A 25,900-nucleotide genomic window follows, 5' to 3' on the forward strand; every position below is an offset into this window, starting at 1 on the left:
TAAACTGTCCTCACTTCGGACATTTGTATGCCGCGTGTCCAAGTTTTTACAAGCAATAATTTTCAAGCATCTGGGAGTTCAGTTACCGAGGCATCTTTCATTCACGAGACTTCTTTTCGTGGATCATATTTCATTCTCCGCAACATTCCCGACAAGCGAAATTTATGGTCCGGCAGCTCTTCGGAAGGCTTAGGTTCCAAACTATATTACAGGACCCTTGTTTTCTTCAGTGATCCGGACGCGGTGTGATAGACAGAGTCACTCGTGATTTTTAACTCTTTCGTGGCTCGAATTGCTGATGACTCTTATGTCAATTGTCAGAGGAAAACAGCTGACATAAATATTTTATTTTTAATCGAATTCGGAGATAGAAATTATTACTACTGTGTGTGCAAAAATAAGCATGATAGTGTAAAAATTATAACAATTATTAACGTGTACTTTATTGACATTATTGACGTGTATTTTATTGATATTATTGTGTACTTTATTGATATTATTAACGTGTATTTTATTAACATTATTAACGTGTATATTATTAATATTATTTACGTCTATTTTATTGACATTATTAACGTATATTTTATTAACATTATTAACGTGTATATTATTAATATTATTTACGTCTATTTTATTGACATTATTAACGTATATTTTATTAACATTATTAACGTGCATTTTATTGACATTATTAACGTGTATTTTATTAACATTATTAACGCGTATCTTATTAACACATTAACGCGTATCTTGACAATGAGACTTTTGCTGCCCTGTAATTTATCTACACGCTTTCGCATTATGCTACATTAATGTGAAGTAGTAATTATTTCGAAGTCATTCGAAATAATCCAAGTAGAACATAAATGGCTTTTACAGAGCCTCGACGGCACAGACGACGACGACGACGACGACGACGACGACGACGGAAATGTTGCACGAGACTATTTTCTCTGATGCAAAGTGTCTTTACCTTATGAGCTTCCTGCTGCACGTTTATTTCTTTGCTCTCTGCTTTTTAAAGAAATCTGTTGTTTTCTGCTTGTTTACTTTTGCCTGAGAGGTCTTTACCGTAGCGACACTGAGTGACGCGTCTCTAAAGTTCTCCCTTGAATTTTGCGCCAGTTTTCAATGGGAAACGTTGCGTTGCCCGCGACTACCGAATTGTTTAACCATGGTGAAACCTCCGTGCCGCAGGAATGTTACCCCGGAACTTTGTAATATTGAATGTATGCTTTATCCCGCTTCTTTTTCCCCACCAGGGATTTCGCCCGACTGCATACCTTCAATTCTCATGAACTCCGTCCAGGTTTCTGTTGTAAAAAGCAAATAGCAGGAAAGTTAAGTGAAACTCGAATTCGAGAGTGTTGAAACAACCCTCTGGAAAGTGCGCGGCGTCTCGAAAATTATCTTCGAAACTAATTAGATTTTTATGTTTCGTTGTTTCCGTAGTTGTAACGATATAACAACGGAGTTCCATCTTTTTAAGGGGAAATGTTTTCATCTTCAATTACACGACGCTATACTTACTGAGTATACTAATCCGACGCTATACTAATCCGACCAAAAATGATATGCAAGATTTTACGAAATCTCCGTATTCGACTCGACTGCTTCCAAGAGCGATTATCGTAGACACGAAACAACGGAGTTCCATCTTTTCAAGGGGGAATGTTATCATTTTCAATTACACGACGCTATACTTATTGAGTATACTAATCCGACGCTATACTAATCCGACGAAAATTATATGCAAGATTTTACGAAATCTCCGTATTCGACTCGACTGCTTCCAAGAGCGATTATCGTAGACACGAAACAACGGAGTTCCATCTTTTTAAGGGGAAATGTTTTCATCTTCAATTACACGACGCTATACTTACTGAGTATACTAATCCGACGCTATACTAATCCGACCAAAAATTATACGCAGGATTTTACGAAATCTCCGTATTCGACTCGACTGCTTCCAAGAGCGATTATCGTAGACACGAAACAACGGAGTTCCATCTTTTTAAGGGGAAATGTTTTCATTTTCAATTACACGACGCTATACTTATTGAGTATACTAATCCGACGCTATACTAATCCGACGAAAATTATATGCAAGATTTTACGAAATCTCCGTATTCGACTCGACTGCTTCCAAGAGCGATTATCGTAGAGAAAGCAAAATTTTTTGTTTAGCGTTTCGATTGTTGCGTCTGACTTCTGAAACACTAACAGATAGAGGCGATCATTCCTATGATTTACGCGTTGCGGAGATTCCAAGAATAGCGAACGTCCGGGCGGTGTCACTTTAATGCCAACGGATTCGGAAGTCCATTATTCATTTACGCCATCCTTCGATTAATTATTATCCTGATAAACGTCACCCGGTGCGCGATCCGCCGATAAATCGTTATTCCGCAAACGGGCGCAACCGATGAAACGAGCAATTGATCTCGCCAACATCACGCGAGGTAATTGACCCAGCGACAATTTTTTTACCGGAGATCAACGATTATACTGGGTCGAGCATATTGCTACTATGTTTGACATGCAAACCGAGCCGTTATTCGCTTACAACTATCCGAACAATTCGATTATAAATGGATAATACGTGTGAGCTTAATTGAACGAAGCGCCATTAACCCGAGAAAGATAACCTACGTCGCAGAGGCGCCTGCGAAGACTGTTGATTTTTGTTAATTTTTCATAGAGGTCTAGTGATTTAAGTTTAAAATTACTTAAAATATAAAAAAATATAATATAAATGCATTTTATTTTTACAATAATGCCAAACCTTTAAAATGACTAGATTAACTTAAATAAATATCCATTGTTAGTATAAAATTGACGCCTTAGAAAAGCATGCGCCTCTGAAGCGTATGGTTATCTTTTACGTACGTTGTCATATGGTTATCTTTCTAGGGTTAAATAAATAGAAAAAAATATTGGCGAAAGACATGGTTAAATGCGCGTAATAAATTATCACGTTATCTTCATTTGTTATTAGTTCGTTAAGATTTCCGCGTATTTCTGTAAAACCTCTATTCTCTCGAATGTTTTGCACCACTATACAAGAATTGGTAACTCGAAACTAGGAAATATGAATCTCTAGATGCAAAATAATGTCGAAACTACAATGCTATTTTCTCGTGTTTTTTAATAATACCGATTGCCTTTTACCGTCGTATTATTAAAACTGTTTAAAAAAGCAGCTTTAAAAATAACTCCGCGCAGGAAATTCGAAATAATTCAAAGGGAACTACGAAATCGAAAATTGTCTAAATTTTCCCCAAAAATTTGCACCAACAACTATTTTCGTACATTTTTTCCACATCAGGATATAACAGTGATAAATCGCAGAGCGCGAAGACAGAAATTTATCAAGCGAAAATGGGTATAAAATGTAATTTAAACATTTTCGTGCAAAGCTGCAATTGAAATCGTATAGAACGACGCGCAGGCCTAGTTAAAATCCGTATTCAATTGTGCAATACGAAGGGATTCTGGGAAAAATTCTATTCAGAATTTTCCACTTATTTCTCCACGTTGGTTCGCTACTGTTCTTGTATATATTGTTCATTATGGTATTTATCCGGCGCACATTCGCGAAACCGTTGTCAATACGTTTAATATATTTGCGCGAGCGGGGCTGTTATTGTTGAACCGGCTTTTAGCGCTAATAAAAATATTTTCTGCAACCGATACGCTGATAATTAATTTTGCAAATGCACGGTTTGTTTCATCGAATGTTTTTCGAGAGGGATGACAGAGATGTGCAGTACAAGGTGGCTCAAGCGTTTCATTTTGTCGCAATATTTTAATTTTGCAATATTTTAACACTGCGTTTACTAATTCATCAATTTGTAATGTCAAATTCTTCTAAATTTTACAGATTCAAGAATGATTTACTTTATAGTTCTTTGCCTCTCTGCTTTATATCATGGTGAATTATTAATAATAATTATATACACAAGTAGTATACTAAAATATAAGTGGACCTGTGTTATCAACAATAATAAAAAAAAAGACACTCACAATCTTAGCCTGATCTCTGAAATCACGTTTTAACACTAAATCTACCAAACCCTGATCGTGGTAAAAATAATCGGTTTCTCACTCTTCCTTTTTTAAAAACGTAAAAAATCTATTTTACTTTCGCAGAAAATAATTAAGTACATTTTTTTTAATAAGTTTAAATAAATGCAGTAACAGCGTTGTTTTTTTAAGCAACGCAGGTTAGTCAATTCGAGGGCTCTATTTAGTGTGAATAATTTCCGAAGTAACACGGTTCTCGGTCATCGATCCCATAAACAGTATTCTCGCTTCGTTTTCACGAGGCGCCCTATATGTACAGTCGTCGTTTGTAAGACACGATACACGTGACGTGCGGGCTTTAATGCAGCACTCGTAAAGAACATTGTAAAAGTGTGTCAAGTTGTAATGACTTTCCGGATCTGCATCCGCGGCGAGATAAACCGTTTCGCAAGTGATCATCAACCGTTGCCAGGTTGACGTCGGTTTTTAATGAGAGGCGTTAACGCGAATTCCGGGATCCCCGCGTTCGTCAAACACGCAGACTTTTATTTGGCCACCGTTTCGAGGACCGGAGCCGTCGAGCTTTCGCTGACGGTTGCAGCTTCCGCGAAATTTCGGAACGTAAATCTGTTCCCGCGCGCACGCGATGGGAAGTTCCGAGACGGGATGGGAACTTCGCCGGCTGAACTTTGATGTACGAACTATGAGCAGCCGAATTTCGGTGTCAGAATACACACTTTCAAATGCAAATCCCTTTCGATATACGTTTCCTCGGGTGAACATCTTGATTGTAAACTTTACGGTTTCTTCGGCGGACTGAACGTGATCCCGCCACCGCTTCCAGCAAAAACTGTTTGCCGGGACCAACTAGCTGAGAAAGTCAGTCAAGAGAGACGCCGTGTGCGGTTTTAGTGTAATTTAGAGCGAGCTGGGCTCGCTCGACTCGTGTTCTTCAAAACAAAGGAACGAACCGGAATGGAAGAACGTTCCTGCGTGACGTCACTAGTTCATTTAGGTGTTGTTAACGTACAACGAGCAACAATTGTTAAATAACAAACTTACTAGAAAGTATAAAAAATGATACATTGGAAACAAGGATCAATTACAATCAAGGATCATTAATTAAGTATTACGCATACATGTGAAAGGAAGAACAGTAAAACAAAGGGAAATAGTATACCTTTCTTATATTAGTAAATTACAAACTCTGCTCTTATTTATCGAACGCGCGCGCGCGAATTAATTGATAAGTTAAATATCTTTTGTAAATTTTTCTGTTAAATATTTTTGTTGTACTTTAACACTTTGACAGCCGCGTCGTCCATATATGGCCGATCGAAAATGATTGAATTATCAGGTTTGAAAATTGATTTTCACGCTAATCCGTCATAATTTCCTAATTTTATTAATACCCGCGAAACGTAATAATATTGGAAATGCGATTCGCGAGATACAAGTTTGCTTTGGAGAGAGAGAGAGAGAGAGAGAGAGAATTCGTAATTTAATGAAATGAGATACTTTAATTTCGTGAGATTTTAGCGGTTGTCGAAGCGTGGCAGTCGATGTGTTGAAGCCAGTAATAAATGAGAAAAGGTGTTTAATGTCGAAAGAAACTGGCAGAAAGTCGGAACCTAATACGACGTTTAATTAGTTACGGCGGAAATCGCGCGGAACCGTAAAATACGGGCTGCCACGTGCAGTCCGCACGTTTAGGATTAACCATGACAAGTTCAAATTAACCGGGCGGAGCTTCTGATAAGGGGGATTTCATGAGATCCATCCTTTCCTGTGAATTATGTATCATATGATTACATATCGAGGGTCGTCGCGGAAACTCACGAACCGAAGGGTGCGCAAGTTTAAATTGTTATTACATATTATAGAGAGTCTTTCCAATTGAAGCGCGCATAATAAAAATAGCAAAATGTCAAGGTTATATCGAGCCTCGTTATTCTTACAAAGCATCACTTGTCGGACATCTTTAGTGCTCGGTGGGTCTAGCGTTCGAAATGAATTTGTGACACGCGATGTTTTTGATTGCAGCCACTTATTCGGTAAATTCTCCCTAATTTTCCTCCAGAAAAACCTCCCTAATTTTCCTCCACAAAACAAACAAAAATGGACAATTTGGGAAGATTATTCGAGCCTTGCACCTCGTTTTCATAATCGTCGACGACAGGCAGCTATAAAAATGATCCGCGACGCTCGATTAATCGAGGCTTAATTAATCTCCTCTTCCCAAATTGTCCATTTTTGTTTAGAAGCTCAAGAAAAATTCGGGAGAATTTACTGTATATCGTTAGCGCAGTGAATCTTGCTGACTCAAAAGTTCGCGGGAAGGGTTAACTTAATTATTGACTGATCCTCGCAGGTGTACAGGACGTTGCAAAAGTGAAATGAACGAGGGAGAAACTGATGTACGAGCACCGGAATGGGCACCGCGTAAATCACGAATGAAAAGGGTCCAGCAGAATCTATTCGTACATGATCGAGTTCACGTCGACTTCGCGCAGCAAGAAAGAATTACATCCATACGACAATAAGACGAGGTTCGGTCAGCGCTGGAAAGTGCTCGAAACCCCGGAGGACTTGCCCGGAAAGTTTAAGCAGAACGGATAGATGTAGGAAGAGAACTGAGAAAAAGAGTACGAAAGAGGAAAAGTAGCTCGTCCCAGGGACGAACAGATAGGTTACGTCCGCTAATAAGTGGAGTTCGCTCTGTGTTCCTGGTATAACTCGGAACATTCGAGAACTTTTAGAATCCCTTTATTTTCCATTTTTTTTTCGCCGTCGTAAACATATTAATCGCAGTCGTCGCGCGAATACCAAATGAACACTAATTTCGACGGTGTTCTCAAAATTGGCTTATCAGTTCGAATAATTATGGAGTAAAATAGCATAAATGTACAATAGAACAATTATCTTTTATTCTTTACATTTCACATGTAAACAGAGCAAACTAAGGATATATATATTTGTAACATGTGTTCGTTGTAAGAATCAGTAAAAATTTAAGATGGCGCTGTAACCATGCGACAATTCTAATGTGTTAGAAACTTAAAATGATAAACCTTAATCGAAATATATATATATATATATATATATATATATATATATATATATATATATATAATGCGTAAATAATGAAATATTTCCATGTAAGAGATGTCATTTGAATAGAAATACACCCGTTTTAGGAAGAATAATAATTGTTCATCATTATTTGCATGAATTATTTGCAATACTTTATGCAGCACAGAATATCACAGACGACGTTTAATATTAACGTTATGAAATTGCAAGTATAACAATGCCAACAACGAATATTTCGTTCGTTTTTTCAACAGTTAATTGCATTATTTTAGCAAGCGAAATGCTTGTAATTACCGGTGAAATTAGAGCAACAGTTTTTATAACCATCGCATTGTTCCATCGATTGATTTTTGCAGTGCGATTACGCGAAACCAGGATAAATTATTTTCGTCGATTTTTTGCAAACAATTGATTGACTAAACGACATCATGTAAATTCTAATAATATAACATTATATTATAATATAAACTTTATATTATTACATAATATATGCAAATTTAAATTTTATTATATAAATCATTATATTATATCGGATATTATAATATCCGAAGCTTATATAATAATATAAGCTTCAGATATTCAATGTGTTTCTGAATTGATTCCAGTTTCGAGGAATTCCTCGCAGCAGCAAATAGAGCCGGAGCGAAATCTGTTTCCGGTACTACGGATATTGTTCACAGACGAGCGCTTATGTTATTTTCAAGGAGTAATAAGCAACTTCGGAGACAATATTGAAGTCCTAAAAGTCTTAAAGGACTGTGCGGAAACTTTTCCTGATTCTGTTCGTTTCCGAACAACAAGGACAAGGGAACCAGATAAAGCCCAAGCGGCAGGAAGCGCTAGAAGTGCGAAATAAAGTAGAACGAAAGGGCACCTCGGGGAAACACGTCGTACTACCAGCGAAACGTAATATTAATAAATTTTCGAACGCGATATTACAGTCTTGATTTCGTGCGATCCCTAAAGCTCACTTATTTGCGAGATTGTATTCGCGTGTCATTATCTAAGATTATGAATCTATGAATCTATGCAAATAAATCGAACAATTCGATTCACTCTACTTTTTACCAAAATAGTGAGAAGCACATTTTAAAATCTGAATTTTAATTTATTTTTTTACAGATTTTTTTGCAGATTCTCTTAACTGTTTAATGAAAGTAAATGTACAATTTCTCTGAAAATAGGTTCTCTCTAAGGTATTCTCTTTATTCCGACTAAAATATAGTTTAGAGCTAAAATCGTTTAACTCTACTTTTTACCAAAGTAGTGAAAAGCACATTTTAAAATCTGTATTTTAATTTATTTTTTTGCAGAAGCGTCAAAAATACCTTTCAAAGTTTTCGTTTCACCTCATTTCTGAGAAAAGAGAAATGAAATTTTAAATTAACATTGTTCCTACGAAAGGGGCCAAAAGACAATTGATAAAAGTTTAATCTAACAGTATTTCTATGAAAGTTTTTTCTACGAAAAAGAAATTTTAAAACGACACTTTATAAAATTCTAATTTAACAGTATTTCTACGAAAGGGGTTAAAGACGACACTTCGTCAAATTTTCGTTTAACATTATTTCTACGGAAGGGGTGAAACGACACTTTATAAAACGTTAATTTCACAGTATCTCTACGAAAGGGGACAAAAGACACTTCTCAAAATTTCCGTTTAACATTATTTCTACGAAAGTTGTCAGAGGACACTTTTTAAAATTTCTATCCGAAACAATTTTCTAAGTTGAATCACTTTTCATCGGCCAGCTTCTCAACTTTCTCTGGAACGATTAGAAAAGTGACGTGGTAAAACTACGTATACACAGACCAAAGTACAGTGAAAGCATGATCGATGATGTTCAATCTTCGATTAACGCGAATTATCAACATCCTCTTTCCCGGCGCTGCGGAAGACTGTTGAAACTTCAGATTCAATTTGAACTAACTACTCCGGCATCAATTTGGAGAGCGGTTGGCGCGTTAAACGCGTGAAAAATTCAAGTTCGCCGGAGCAATTTCCAAGGAACATTATGTTCCACGCTTGCCAGAATCTGAAGGCAAATGGTACATTACATCCTTCGGGTAAGGCACGCCACTTGGCCGTAAGCTTAATGGCTCAAACAATCGGGCGCAAAATTCTCAGCTTTGACTCGCGGTGTCGCGAAACTTCGACGTCAAATTTCCGACGCATTCGTTCATAATTATCGCAGCTGCGACCGCGCTTTTCGTCGCCGAGGGACACGCGATCGCGCAACAGTTTGCGCGACGAAGAGGCGAGTGCAACGCCGATGTCGCGTGAAATGCGCGCCTATAAAACTGCAATTTCGCCAGCGACAAGAAAAAGGATACATAGATCACCGAGTTGATCGATTCATCGGGGCGACACAGCGTTCGCCGTTTTTCAGCGCGGACGTACAAGAACTGCTGATCTAGGAGGAACGGCCCCAAGGACTCGGAAAAGGGGCCGAGCGGAAGAAGAATTCCACTCGTAAAACGCGGGAGGGCTAAGGAGTATGGGAGCAAAAGCAATGATCACATATTATCCGTGGACATATATCTCCCGGTTTTAGGTGCCGCGCGATTTTTTCCGTCCGATCTACGGCAATATTTCGGCGACCTTTCGGGTCCCCGCGGGCCACTTGCGACTCGTCCAACTGCGAGGCCGAGGGGGGCCTCGCTAATTGAACGTGTAGGACACTGGAGCCAGTTACTGTGAGCCAGCCAATTACTGCGTCTTTTGTTTATTTTCAAGCATAAATAATTTAATCGAAAAAGATATATCAAACATTTCGACTTAAATTCAAATTAATTTATTCTAATATTATAAAATTTGTTTAAATTTTGTCATACCGATTTCGTGAATTTTTCAGCAAAGCTCGAGAAAATAGTGAACGATTTGTGTTGGTGAAACGTATTAAAATCGCGGGAGAACAAAACAGTGATTATTTGTTCAAGTAGCCTACGTAACCTGAAAATTTCAATCATCTCTGAATCATCATCGAATCGTATTTTCGAGAAGAAGAAACGTGAACAGGAAATTTTGTTGAAGCAGTTATCTCTATTGAGAAACTCTGTACCTTCGAGTTCTTCAAAAATGTTCATTAAATTGCTAGATTTGTTTTTAGCAGCGGGAACGCCAGGAGTCCGCTAACGAGGCACAGTAATTGGCTCATCTGGCCTACAACAGCATTAGAGAGGCTCCAATTACGTCTGTATATCGTTATGCAAATTTTCTAAGCTGCGACCGCGAAAGGCGAAACGCGTGCGCCGGCACGCTGCCCGGATTTTAACCGTGCGTGGAAAGCTCGATTACTTCGGCCGAATAATAAGCATGTCTTTAACCGACCGGGATACGATACACGAAATCCCGATTGAGTTTGTTGGAAAGTTCGGTGCCGGGCTCGGCGTCGCCTCCCCCCTCCGCGGAAATTCGATGCGCGCGTTTCGAATGGTTCGCGAAAAGTGGATACGCGTAAAGAGAAACAGATGCAAATTGGATTGCGCGACGCGAAATAAATGTCGCGGGCGCTGCGGCATGCATTCGGCTCCGCGGTACTTAATGCGGCTGAAATTTAGTATGCGACTCGGTCGCGTTGCATTTTTGTTGTAAATCGTCTGCGACCGCTGGAAATATTGTCGCGGAATCATTCGATGGATAAATGCTTGGACGTACGAGATGGAAATGCGATAACGACGCGAGTCATGGGTTCGAGCACAGATTTCGATGGAATTTTCAGCCGTCCGTGTTACCGGGATCTGCGACAAGTATTTTCTAAATTTTCATCAGCTTTTGACCTCATTCATCGTTCCAATCTTTTTCATCATTTCGATCGATTGCTAGATTTGCCGAATATTTTAAAATTTAATGACTTAAGTAAATTGGTTAAATTTTAAATATTATTCCGATTTACCAAGAATGTTTTTAACAATTTTCAGTGTATTAAATGAGTCAGTCACGAGTTGAAACAAAATTCGATTCTTCCATTAGCAGTATCTAGGAATTTAAGTAAATAAAGACATAGAAGAAAGAAAAATTATCTCGTTTTATAAAGAAATGATTTGAAGAAAAGATACCAAGAAAAATATCAGTTTCACAGACATTTTCAGCTTGTTGACCGTGAGACATCTGTTAATAATATTTCTTCATATTAAAGAAAAAAAAAACAGAAATAATCCAGTGCTAATTTTGTACTGTATGGAGTACTGTCTTTAAAAAAGTATGTCGATGGTTTCACCTAACTTGTTAACGATAATATCCACGCAATAAAAATACAAACGTTATACTTGTCATTCGTTTAGTACAGCATGCTTAAAAAGACAAAGAAAGTAGTATATCACGATGATTAAGATGTCTACTCACATCATGTACACTTGCCATTAAACATCATGCTCTTGCATATACTTGACTGGGCAAATTATTTGACTAACGCACGTGTATTTCTATCAATTACCAAGTCTGGTAATTCGGCTGGCAATCCGAACTGCTGCTCCACTAAACCGCCAAGTAAAGCCTAACAATGACAATGCTCCACTCCGCTTTTGTGTACTTTCAGTAAAGACCGCCGCGATACCGCTCGAACCGGGAATTAATAGTACAATCTGACACATGTGGGGTCTCAGCAAAGTCTTATGGACCTCGACTTCCGAGGTTTCTGGTATCGAACAGGTCTAACCGAGTATCAGGGATTTCAAGGATTTCGCAAGTTCGGGACTCCATAGAAGCTTCGAAGACCTCGGGACCATCCTGGACAGGGAATACTAGGATATCCAGGATATCCTGAAATCCCTAAAATGCTCTACGACTTTGCGCATGCGAGGTAACCCCCTTGAAAGTTCGCTAGAAAAAATCTGGGCACTCTGGGATCAGCATAAATAGCAGCCAGGTCGATGGTATAGAATCTACATATTCTATGCTGTAGGCTATAGATTATGCAGTTCTGTGTTGGTCCGAACGAACGGTTGCGGTTGTCCGCTCCTTCTGTGTCCCCAATGAACTACGCATATCGAATAACAATACCTTACCTGAATCGTATCGGATGAATGCACGGGGCTCAGACTAAATAATATCGGATGACTCTGTAATTATATCTGTATCAAGATTCGGTGCACCATGCCCCGAACAGTCTGAATAGTATCCGTTAACTCTGATCTTAGTTAGTCGCGATCAGCTTCCGGACCGCGATTATTTGTTTCCTTGAAGCTGTTACTTACTTTATCATTTTTTAAGTATATCGGTTCTTGAAAAGTTCTTATACAGTGGTAGTCAAATATAGTACTCTCTTATTTGAAGGTTTATTTTTGTTATATTCTGACACTAAAATAGATTATTATCTAAGAATTTCATTCGAGAGTTCCCTGCTGGACGATAATATATTTGAATAATACAATGATTATGTGAAAAAACGTTTGGATAGCAGAATATTGCAAAAAGTTTAGAGTAAAAAATTTATTTGGTGTCTCTGTGCACACCATTTTTATTTTCTATAAATATCGTCAGCCTGTTAATAAAACCAGTAATTATTATCGTTTAAGCTTGAATATCCAATGGATATTTATTTATTTTTGTAATATCCTGACACAAAAATAGTTTATGATGTAAGAACTTCATTCGAGTTATATATATTTAAATAATATAATGATTAGATGATAAAACGTTTAGATAGCAGAATATTGCAAAAATAAATGGCCTGATAAGACGATACGAGATAAATAAATTATTAAAGAGTCAAAAATCTATTTGGTATCTTTGTGCACACCATTTCTATTTTCTATAACACAATGATATTTATAGAAAATAAAAATGGCGTGTACAGAGGTACCAAATAGATTTTTTACTCTTTTATAATTTATACATCTTGTATTGTCATATCAGACCATTTATTATTTCAACATTCTGCTATCCAAACGTTTTATCATCTAATCATTGTATTATTTAAATATATTATCATCCAGCAGAGAACTCGAAATGAAATTCTTAGATAATAAACTATTTTTGTGTCAAAATATTACAAAAGTAAACCTTTTGCACCTAAATGGACCTCTTGTCGATTTTTAGCCGAAGGAAGATACGTCGTTATGGCATTTCCCTGGCCGGAAGTGACGGCGTGCACACCAGAACGCAAAAATATTTGGCCTTTCGTTCGACCAAACGTGTCGATGAACTTTCATAGTCAGAGACACGGTATAAATCGAATGGCTGTACGCGGGCAAAAAAGAAGATCGAAAGTGTACAGACACATTTTTCCTCGTACAGATCCGATTGTGAAAGAGTCGAGCACGAAAATTTATTGGGAACGTTATTTGTACCGTGTCTGACCGTCACTGGATATTTCTACTTCCACGGAGCATCGATCCTAGTACATACATATTTCGTTTCACTGTTTGCTAACAGCTGAAACGAAATTTATGTGAAGAACAAAGAATGCAAGCAGTCAATAAGAGTTTACAAATTATAATTGAGCCGTTTATTTTGAAAGTGGCATAAGTCACTTTTTTTTTTTTTTTTAAATGAAAAGATATCGTTCAATTGTAATTAGTGTTGTAATTCGATTTTTTTGAAAAAGTGACTTATGCCACTTTCAAAATAAACGGCTCAATTGTAGCTGGTGCAATTATTTGTTCGTATCGAATAAAAAAAAATCAACGACAACGACAGTTCCGTCCAATACTTACAAATATCTTTCATACGTTATTATTGTTCAAATATACGTTTTCCAAATGCCAACATGATCATAATCGTTCCATAAACTGGTCTATTTGAAGCTTCAATATGTTTCTAGGTTGACCTCGAGTCATTAGACATTTCAGAAATCGCTTGGACCGATGAATTTCGTATTTTTATCAATTTTAATAATTTCATAAATTTCGAACTTCGTTTTCGTCTACCTCCGACGGCAGTCCTGAACGCGGATGATCCGTAAGCACCTTTATAAAAGCAATGAAACCACTTTCTGTGCGAATGGAAATGATCAAAGATCTTCCTAAACGGCGCGAGCACAGTTTGTGCAACAACAATTGCTTTATTTCCACCGCGAAACTCGTTCGCCGGAAGGTGTCGGGAGCTTGTACACGTCTCACTCAAGATTTTCCACAGTACAAAAGATAAAATGCTTATCGTTCCCTTCCCTTTCCACCCCGAATGCCGCTTTTAGACTTAACTCGATCATCTCGACCTAGTTACCTTAGCGCCTATCAGACTGCGCTCGTTAAACACATTGTGAGTAGCGGGGAAACGCGTTCCGCCGAGCGTCCTGTACAAGAAAAATCTGTCGAAAACGTTGAATAAATTTCACCGGGGATACTCGGCGTCCAAACGGATCCACTGCAATTTCCTCGAGCAACGTAAGAATCGTATTATTGCCCGACTGCGAGACCGACGTCCGTGATTACAATTTTATTGCTTCCGTCGTGGATCGTAGAGCTCCGCGACGGAGAGCCTGGGGTCGCGGCAGGCACGCGCAATTAACGGGAAAACTATAAAGGATGGACGACCGCCGAGGACGATACGCACAAAGGAGTCCCGCGATGCCATTCTTAATTACTGTTCCGGATTGATTCGTCGGTTGCGGTGCCGTTCGGACTTCAGCCGAAGCGGAACGTCCGGCTCTAATTGCGTTCGAGCCGTTTACGCCGATCGCGTATACGCGCGGAATTTGTTGGTTGCGCGTGTAATCTAACGAACAATTCGAAATCGGGCAACTCTTGCGGCCGGCCGATTACAAACAACCTGCCGGGCCCCATTATTGTTCCGGACAAATATTGAAATAGTTTGCTGGCTCCTTGCAATCCTTGTAATTAATTCCGGGTCGAACTAGCCGAGGGCCAGCGTGCTCGAATTAACGTCAACCCGGGCCGGGCCGGGCCGGGCTGGCTCTCAAAACTCGGGACCGCGCGTACGCCACGGAATTCCATCATCTCGAGAAAGTTTGACACGCCTCTGTCCGCGGAATAAAGGAACGTGTCACCGTTCGGTTGCCGTGCGACCGAACGCGCGCGGTCTTCTTCGACCAGGTTTATGTCGCGAACGTGACGGAAACGCTGTTTCCGAGATTCAGACGATTCTCACATTCCGCGATCATTCCGCATCCTTCGCTGATGATACCGAAATACCAGCCGCGCATTCCGGCCCCGAAAGTACCAGTAAACACACTCGGTATCGCGTGGGGAAATAGAGGAATGGCTCGGGGATAAAAAAAAGAAATAATAGCTAACTCCGGCGAATGTAACCGCGTCACGTTCAGAGTTTGTAGATGGTATCCGCCGAATGTTAGGGAAGTGGAGCCGGTTACTGTGGGGTGACCGATTGCTGCGTCTTTGGTTCGTTGACAGGCATAATTCATTTTATATTTATCGAATTAGATGCGTTATATTTTTTCTATTGGAAACTGAACAAAATAAGAAAAATACGAATATTTAATGACACAATCGGTAAATAGAAAGTTAATTATCACACAGTGATTAACTCCTCATCATTTTAGTGGGCACAGTAGCTCGCTCGAAAACTCTTTCGTGTATTTTGTCAAATATCTTGTGATCCTTCTATATTTCAATAATGATCAAATTTGTACTAATGCAAAAGACATCAACGTGTAATTGAAATGTATCAAAAACTGTGATATAGGTAAAAAAGAACTGCTCAATTTGTCGAAAACTTCGAACATCATTCTAATGGACACAGTATATATATTTAGCATATTTTGTTAAATATCTCGTGTTCTCGCTATACAGATAAAAAGTACAGCAGATTTTTGAGAACATCGGTCGTCGCTGTAATAGGCCCAGTGAATGACGTACTTGCCCTAAAAAAAAAACGTAAAAAAAGGGGGTGAGACGAATGTATCGGCAGAGGAAAAAGTCATCCGTACGCCTCTTTCCGTAAAGCCCCGAAACGGCCGTTTCGTTACCAACAGTAATCCTAGTCGTCGAAGACCCTGCACGTTCCATGTTCCCGGAGCGGAACAGCCGAGCTGCGCGCTGCGTGTACGAGAATGGATATCCGCGGCAGGTCGATAAACGGCGTGGAAACAAAAAGGAAACAGAATAGAATCGGCGGGGAACCCGGAAGCCGCCTTGGTATAAGGGATGATAAGCTTTGCGAGACGGCGTCACCAAACCGGAATATCGGTTCCGTTCGCTTTGGTTCCCGCTGGCGCGGCGAACGGCCATTTACATCGACACGATAATAAGCCGCGCTCGAAAGTACCGTCGAAACCTCTCGAGATTCCGGAAGGAACTTTGTCGGGGAATTTACCGCGGAATCCCGCGTACACCGGCGTGAATGGAGGTAACCGCGCAGCCGGCGAAAAAAAGATCGCGAGGTAAAAAGAGGCCACGTTCCGCGGCCTGGCCCTGGGAAAAGTGGAAAGTGCAGTCGGGCTAACGAAGGCATGGAGACGGGGGGGAGGGGCGTGGGTGGGGAGACGGCGATTAAACGAGGCACTTCTTTGCATTACGCGTGACGCGATGGGACGAGCGAATTAAATGAGACCGGCGCGGCGTTCACGCATCGTTTTCCTTCAAATCTCGCGGAATCCGCCGCCGGTTTCTAATTAGTTCTTGATGTCGCGCGACCAACGCGGATGCTCGCGGAGCGTCGAGAGGCCGGCACCCGGCGAAAGCAAAGTCTCTTAATGAATGGTATAACGAGGGTGTCGCGCGAATTCCGCTCGGCGCGCCGAGCCCGCGAAATCGTCTGCCGCCGATGATGCACGGGGTGTCTCAGCCCGGATAAGCCATCGAGATGTCACCTTAAGCTTCCGACGATCAGAGCCTAGACGATTTTCTAGTGGCTCCGCCATCAACCGCTCTTAACGCTCTCTCACCTGGCCCCGACGATCTATCGGATTACCCGACGACTGTTTGTTTTGGGATCGGCTGCTTTTTTAGCGACGGCAGAACTGCTTGCACTCGGAACCTCGAGTTGTGTTTTTTATCGGTTTTAACCGTAAAACTGCTGAGCACTTCGCGCGATCGACGGATGTACGGGTTTTTTTTTGACAAGATTGCGTTTAGTCGCTGGTTGTACAAATTCCATTCAGATTCGTATTTGCAATATTTGTATACATGTTTGAGCATCAATTTCTATTCAGATTTATCATATTTGTGATGCTTTTATTCATATTTACATGGTGATTTTTATTCACATTTATTCATGTTTGTGATATTTACATTCATATTTACATATTAGTTAATATTCACGTTTATTCATATTTGTGATATTTATGTTCATATTTACATATTAATTAATATTCACGTTTTTTCATATTTGTGATATTTATGTTCATATTTGCATATTAATTCCTATTCACATTTATTCATATTTGTGATATTTATATTCATATTTACATATTAATAACTATTCACATTTATTCATATTTGTGATATTTATATTCATATTTACATATTAAACCCGATTCACATTTGTTCATATTTGTGATATTTATATTCATATTTACATATTAAACCCGATTCACATTTGTTCATATTTGTGATATTTATATACATATTTACATATTAATTCCTATTCACATTTATTCATATTTATAATATGTGCTTCGAGCAAGAAGTTCATTCGAATTTCACGAAGAAATATTTTTCTAATTTCAACAATCGTCCCCCATTTTCCGAATTTAATTTCTGACAAAAAGTCAGTGTAATGAAAACATTGATTGAATGGAAAGAAATACATTTTACAACATTATCAGTGAAACAGTGAAACTATACCATTTAAACGAGAATCAATAAATAATTGTTTCATTAGACGTCTCATTAACAACCGCAACTATTGAATTCTCCAATGTGAAAGTTTTCCATAAAGTTGAAATTGTAACAAACATTTTTATTATTCTCACTCATGCAATTTTAACACGTTGTTGATTGCGGGTTGCAGATAGAATTTCAATTCCATTTGCGACGACACCCGGAACAAATGAAATAAAACGAACGAGTACGTGCGGTAAAAATAAATGTTCTGCAAACCTTGTCGCGTACAATATAATGACCGTTTCCTAATTTATTTAAATTAATTGCAAAACTTCACTCGTACACAGATCTCAACGTATAATTTCGCGTCTGACGGTTTTCGATTTCTCAAACGTCTTCTTGATTCCGTAAAATTCTTAATTTCTTAATAAAAATTAAATTAGAATATTTCAGACACTCGTAAAGAGAAAGCTAAGTGCAGTGTTCCGACAAAAAGAATAGCGAAGCAAAACGATTCGGATAAGTAGAGAAAGTTCAAGTGTATTGTACTTAAATCTCGGGGAACTTGTTAGCAAAAGATCAAAACGTTTCGTTCGTGCCTTTGATATTTTCGCGCGTTTACCCGCGGTTAATGCGGGAACATTCAAAATCAGGTTAAGATACACGATCCATTAAGAGCTGAAATTTAATATTTGCTTTACCTTCTTTTTTGTTTTTTGTCTTTTTTTTTTACTGAAAGTAACTTCGCTGTGCCGCTAAAAAGAAGCGAACCGACGTCGAATCCGCAGTTCTGCTTGCCCTGAAATGTGTAACCGAACTTTCCGACGGAAAAAATTACCCTGCCGTGGTTGCAACGTTTTCAGAGAAAATATCTTGGACGCGAATTTTCTTTTCTATTATGAGCAAAGTCTCGCCAGCCTCTAATCCGGGTTTTCATTGACTAGGTATTTCACTGGTAAAAATTAGGCAGCGATAAAAAGAAGTCTGCTTAATTAGCACGTTTACTGTCCAAATAAATTCAAGGTGCATTATAATTACAGATTAACTGACTGCAGTTTTTCGTGCATTTATTATAAAAGTTAATAGCTGCAATTTAAAATAGTACGACAATTAAAGGGGTTATAAAATATAAAATATTATTGAATATTTTAATGTACTTTAAATACGCCTTAATTTGTTGAAATTATTAAAAATAAATATATACATAAAAAGTCCATAAGTGGTTCCTATTACTTACAATAGATGCAACAAATTTTTATTTTGTATAAAGTAAGTTTCCTTTCTTTACGAATTTATTTATAGGTTCCTGTGTCTTTTTAAATTTCTAGTATGCTTGTGAAAAAATTTATTTACGACCTTCAAATGACGTCCAAGATGACCGAACGTTCACATAACGTTCAATAGTTGCTTTTTCATATTTCAATAAAATTGGATTTACAACATGGATGAGACACCGTGCAATACTTCACGATGGCAGCAAGAAAGACTGTAGCTTAATACACCCCATTAATAATACGGCGACAGGGAATGGTGCAATGCGTATTTGGATTCATTCGGAGTCCGAAAAAGCTGCTGAAGTAAATGGTGTAGAAATGAATAATTTCTTCGAGAAACATATCGCACATCTTTCCATCTTCACGTCGGCGACTCGCGAATGCTAATTAAGCCGATAAGAGTTTTTCCTTCAACAACAGATTTATTGGAAACGTGAAAATAACTTCCCCGGTCATTCGTTACAGTGGATGTTTGGACACTTTTTAATACGGAGAAAATTGTAATGACATTGATATTTTCATAAATTAAAATTGGTTGAAATGGTAAAGAGACATTTAATACAGAAACCATACTTTTTAACTTTTTTATTTGAGTGATTAAATCATGTATAACATGTCATAAAAGGAGTTCAATTGTTATTTCAATCTATTGTTTAACTCTATAAAGAAATAATTGTACCGTACGAAGAAATAATTGTGTAATTATGAAGAAATAATTGCGCAACGAAGTGCAGTAAATTCTCCCCAATTGTCCCTCAGCTTCGAAATGAAAATGGACAATTTAGGAAAAGGAGATACGATCATTCGAGCCTCGTGGCTCGTTTTTATAGTCAACAATTGCAAAAACGAGCCGCAAGGTTATTCAATAATCGTGTTTAACAATCGTAATATTCGTATTTAATAATCGCAATAATTATCCTATTTAATAATCATATCTCCTCTCCCAAATTGCCCATTTTTATGCACAATCTGAGCGTCAATTAGGTAGAATTTACTATACTTTCGACTAATAAATGTACAATCCTATATTCCACGGTCGGCTAATAGCAAAACCCGGAATCAAGGACGCATTTCCCAGAATCCTCTTCACGAAGGAAGCGGAACCCTTCCGGAGGTGGAAATTTCCACGGTGGCCTGCATCCTCGGAGCGAGGGTGGCGCGAGAAGGGGCTGGGCGAAGGGGACGGAGACAGTGATCCGCGAAGGAGGACGCGAAAAGCGATGGGAAAACGCGGCGTCGAACGGGAGGGCCGAGGAAGGGTCGAAGAAGAGGGGCGAGCGAGATCGCGAGGGTGGGAGATGCGGAAAGAAGATAAAAGAAAGACTTACCCTTGCCAGAGCGACGGCTGGGAAGCTGTCCCAGGCGAGTTCCGCTTCCTCGCCCGTGTTTCCATGACGTTGACCCGAGAGGATCCTCGCTGCCGTCAGTGTGCTCATCCCCATCCCGTCGCCGACGAAGAGAACGACGCCCCGTGCCACGCCGCCCGGCGGCGTCGTCCCGCTGACGCTCGAACTCGCCGCCGACGCGCGAATACGTGCCTCGATCGCGTGTGTCGCAGCCTCATACCAGACCTCCCGCTCTGCGAACAGACATTTTTCTCCATTCAGGGAATGATGTGTATCGTAATCCCCTCTCCCCCCCGCGAGCCTCGAACCTATCTTAATTGAATCTATAGTCCGGGCGCGCTCGACCGAGCTATGAATCTACGTGGAAAAGGATCACTCGTCGGAAACGGCTTCTTATCTTAGGTTGTAATGATGTTGTTAGCGGAGAAAGGCTTGGTGATTATTTACTTTGGCGAGTTTCTCGATTTTCATTACCCGTAGAACTCCGTTTTTGCGAGCTCGACGGCAGGCTATTGGAGTTGCGCTCGGTGGTGGGGCCAGTTACTGTGTGCTGGTAAATTACTTTGTGTTTTGTTTATGTTCGAGCGTAATTAACTTCTTTTTTTCTATCAAGCTATGAAACACCCTATGGGGGTTATTAGCACAATATATTTTGTAAGATATTATTACAAAATTAATATTACATGTACAATATATTGTAATATATTATTACATATTACTTTGGGATACATAAAACTTGTCGAGTATTGTATCTAACTCTCAAGGATCGTAATTAACTTCATGTTTGTCAAGGAAGGTATATCACATTTTTGTATTTAAAATGGAATTGATTGTTTATTTGTTAAAATAAAATATTCAAAAGACGGAAGCACTTTGACGGAAATTGTTTGAATTTTTTGGTACTGAATTAGCGAGATCTTCTGTCAAGCTTGCGAAAAAGCATAACAAAATGGCGAACGAATGAAGATCAATGTTCGGTAAAATAAATCGTTGCAGTCCCTTTGAAAGGTGTAGGTTATTGTAATTGTACTGTATATGTTTGATTTTCTTCATATTTTGTTTAAATACTTCTATAAAATACAAATATGATTTATTGAAGAATATCGAAGTATATATCTTTCTTTAAACAGTTAGCTGTCTTCGACGAGTATACTCGTCATGAAGAAATGGCAATAATTTATGTCACGACGAGTATACTCGTCACGAAGAAATAGCAAGAATTTATGTTACAGCGAGTATGCTTGTCATAAAGAAATAATAAGAATTTATGTCACGACGAGTATACTCGTCACGAAGAAATAGCAAGAATTTATGTTACAACGAGTATGCTCGTCATGAAGAAACAATAAGAATTTATGTCACGACGAGTACGTTTGTCACAAAGAAATCACAAAAATTTATGTTACGACGAGTATACTCGTCATAAAGAAATAACAAGAATTTAGGTTGCGAGTATACTCGTCACAAACAAGTAACCGATTAACAGTGCTGTTAGATTGCTTTCAACTTACCAAAAATCGCAAAAATGAAAACGAACGTCTAGTTAACTCTTGTTTATTGCTATCAAGATAGTGAATTTTAATATCGCATAAATAAAACATTGCATAAAATTCTCTGCATTTAATGTTCCATATTCCGCCGATCGCTGTCGCCACACGTGCATAAAATCCGCAGCCCGCTCGTTACACTGTCAGCCATATTGAATCTCCGTCTGTTCCGCCGATTCCCTCGACGCTAATGTATTAAACGTTTAAATATTTTAATGCGGCAAATGGACATTCTCGATAACGGAAACCGAACTGTAACAAGGTGTTATTAGGCGCCGAGGGGGATTCGCGAGCGCTGAAAACGTGGAACGACGATGATGCTAATCTTTAAGTACCGTGCTTCTTCCCGGGCCAGCTCGGCTCCGTTGGAATTGTCATGTTGCAGGCTGAAATCGCGCTCCCCTGTCTGCGACAGAAGCGTTTCTCGTTTGAATGCTGCCGAAGGGGCCGGATATCTTAATTGAATCTGTTAGTAAAACGGACCGAGTCCAACTGTTTCCGGGGAAGTCGTTTGCCGCTGTTACCCGCGGAAAAAAGATCGCCTCGCCAGCGCGTCGAAAGCCGCCCTGAGACCCCTAACGGTCATATGAGCGCTGGCTTTTAATACGGGAAAATTACGTTAACCGAGTCAAAAAAAAGTAGCAGAACGCGACGGAGATTAGAGTCTTCTAAGGGTCGCGTAAAAGTCGTGGAATTTCGCCGAGAGACTGATACCTTTCAGGGCGACTCGAAGGGAGAATAACCAACGGAAATCGTCGACTTTTAAAGCGTTCGATAAAATGGGAAAATAGAATGCATCGAACGGACGAAATTCTTATCAATTATCTCACCGTTAAATTAATTTCTCCGGCGGTGTTTCACTCGATTATTATGTCTGCCCGCTTCGCCGGACACAGATGCAACTAATTTTACATAATTAAATTGTACTTAACGTTACGCGTGTTATACGAATTCATTTGATAATTAACCAACCGGCACGGAAATAATCAACGATCTAATTGTACGAAATTCTTTTCTTTTCTTTTTTGCAATTATGTGGGGCGTATTTGTTGAACTCGGTAATTATTTTAATTGCGCACACTCGTTACGCGACAACGATAAGTAGACTGAAAATTTTATGAAAAATTGAAATTCTCAGCATTAATTGCAAGATTCTGGAGCTACGTAGAGATTTCATTCGTTTTCGAATTATTTTATTCTGTTGAAAATAAAGTAACGGTATTTTTGTATCGTTTACTTTATTTTTCTTCTCCGTTTTCCGTTTGACCTACTAATTTTTGTCACAAATCCATAAAATCCGCGCTCTAATGATAAGAGCACACGTTTCGCCCGGCATAAAATAACTTTCGTTCGTCGTCGCTGTATCCTTCGTTTTATTAGTTTATAACAGTAAGAACGAGACATTTGTTCCGATTTTTAACAAGTATTATTGCAACGTTTGCCGCAAGTAACATACAAATTGAATAAATAATTCGAAAATGTATCTTTATACGATATGAATTATTGTAAATTAAAAAATTAGAAACTATTTAAACTGTAAATATAATCATTTTTCTCACTTATGGTATTTTTTATTTTATATGATAAAATTCATTTTATGCATATGAAATTGATTCTTGGGACTCACACAACAGTTATTGTTATTATATAATTGTTATATAATTATAATATAATAATTATATAATTATAATATAATAATTATATAATTATAATATAATTATTATATAATTATAATATAATTATTATATAATTATAATATATTATATAATTTTTTAAATCTAAACTTTGTTAATATAAACATTATCTTAAAACGTGATGTAATAAATTTTAGCGGTGCCTCTGAGTCACCACTCGAGTGCAAAGGGTTAATTAACTATATTTACTAGCAGCGTCAATTTTGTCACGAAGCATTATTTCCGTTCCGTTGTCTTCGTGACGGAAGAGAGACCATTTCGGCCGAACATGATAATGTGATTATCAGACAGTGGCTTGTAATACTATCGCGGCGTGTTTAGGGCAACCTGGAGTGCAACTAGACGGAACAGTTGACGCAGAAAGTTGGCCAGATTTGTGCCGGCAGAGATTTTGTTCGATGGCAGTGTCGCAGGAAATGTATTAAGGTGAACGACTGTTTCCTGGAAACTGCGCCACTCCAGGATCTCGTCGTTACGGTTTGCTTAGAAACACATTGCCGGCTAGTAGCCACTAATGGGTAAGTTTAAACTGCGCCATACCTACCAAACTACCATATCCTGTCGCGATATTGGCCAACCCCGTATCTCCATGAAAGCAAGATCCGATACACGTCGTGCTACAGAGTTACAATCTGTGCACCCCTTCGGAGACATGTTTCTACTCCGGAACTGCCTTAAGGAAAGAACCCGCCGTGTAAATGGCGCTACAGTACTATCTACGGAGTGTCCGTGTGTCTACAGAGTGGCCCGAAAGTAACGATAATATTTTCTACTAAATCTTGAAGTTATATCGAAGTTACATATATATTACAACCGAGCCTAGAATCTTGAATCTCTCAGGGTGTCCCGAAAATGTCTCGTAATCCGGAAATGGGAGGTTCCTGAGGTCATTTGAAGCAACTTTTTCCTTAGCGAAAATTTTTTACGATGCTTCGTATGCGAGTTATTAACGAAAAACACTGACCAATAAGAGGCGAGCTTGGCTGGCGCGCTGCGGCCCAGTCAACGTGTGAACGGAGCCCAGTTCCGCTCATTGGCTCGGCCTTCTCGCGTCAAATGATCTCGCCTCTGATTGGTCATTGTTTTTCGTTAATAACTCGTAAACGAAGCCGCGGATTGCATTTTCGCTAAGGAAAAAGTTGCTTCAAATGACACCAGGAATCCTCTACTTTCGGATTGCGAGACATTTTTTGGACACCCTGTATATTTGCTTTCCGTTTCAACTGCACTTTGCACTTTCTTCTGTTCTCCAACATCACAGCCTGGCGACAGAACGGTTCAACAAAATGAATTGAATATATTATTGATATATAATTGAATATTTGAATCCGCAAATATTTGACAGTATTAATGAGTCAGAATTGACGTGCGCTACAAATTAAAAACACGCAATCTCGTTTTTTTACGTGAAAAAGATCAATGTTCGAAAGTTCAACATTGTCGTTTATCCCATAACGGGATAAATCGAAATTTTCTTCTTTATTAACATGTGTGCTATCAACATTATAAATCGATAACGATTCCGTATTTTCTGCAAAGCGAATTAAATTAATTTCACGAAGGCAGTTAATTACAGTCACGTAAACCCTACCGTTAATATTCAGAAAATTTGCGATTCTACTTTATTCGTTATTTTCCATATTTCGTGCAACGGACGTGGCGCATTTAATAAAATATTGTATTCCATGCTTCTACTAAGTTTGTTTTTTTTTGAAAACGATAAATCGACGAGAAAAATCGCTGGATTGTTGAAGAATCGTATCGAACGTTGCGAATAAACTGCAGATATGTAAATTACTGTCTTCGTGCACAAAGGAGAGAGGGAATACGTGTATATTTTCATTTTTACTAGGAAACATTTAAATCACGCAACACGGTGCATGGTAAAGTTATGAAACAATACTGAAGTTATTCTTTTATTGTGCTCAGCATTGCAGAATATATTGTAATGCCCGAAACGCGTGTATAAACTTTTATTCAGGAATATGCATCACTTTTGATCCGCATGAAGCAACAACTTTTATCAAGATCAGTGAAACGAAATGTATCCTCTTTTGATAATCACTTCGGAATCAATGCAAAACTGTATGAAAAGTTTGTACTGTTGCACTGAGCAACAAGGTTCGAATGGATATTTTATAAGGGATATAGACAAAAGGCATTATTAAAAAATATTGGATATAAAACATAAAGTGCAATACTTTGACCATTATTTCTGCAGAGTGTAAATGGTA

The 25,900-nt window shown here is 38.7% G+C and overlaps 1 protein-coding gene across 1 annotated transcript in view; it reads right to left on the reverse strand.

Annotated features, from left to right (window-relative positions):
• The window catches only part of LOC117219774 (alkaline phosphatase), a 445,727-nt gene that overhangs the window by 353,652 nt on the left and 66,175 nt on the right, over positions 1–25,900 (reverse strand). The window contains exon 2 of the mRNA XM_033469198.2: positions 20,408–20,658. Coding sequence (XP_033325089.1) covers positions 20,408–20,658 — 251 coding nt within the window. The remainder of the gene's footprint in view (positions 1–20,407; positions 20,659–25,900) is intronic.

This window comes from Megalopta genalis, chromosome 5, assembly GCF_051020955.1.
Source record: "Megalopta genalis isolate 19385.01 chromosome 5, iyMegGena1_principal, whole genome shotgun sequence".
Taxonomy (NCBI): Eukaryota; Metazoa; Arthropoda; class Insecta; order Hymenoptera; family Halictidae; genus Megalopta; species Megalopta genalis.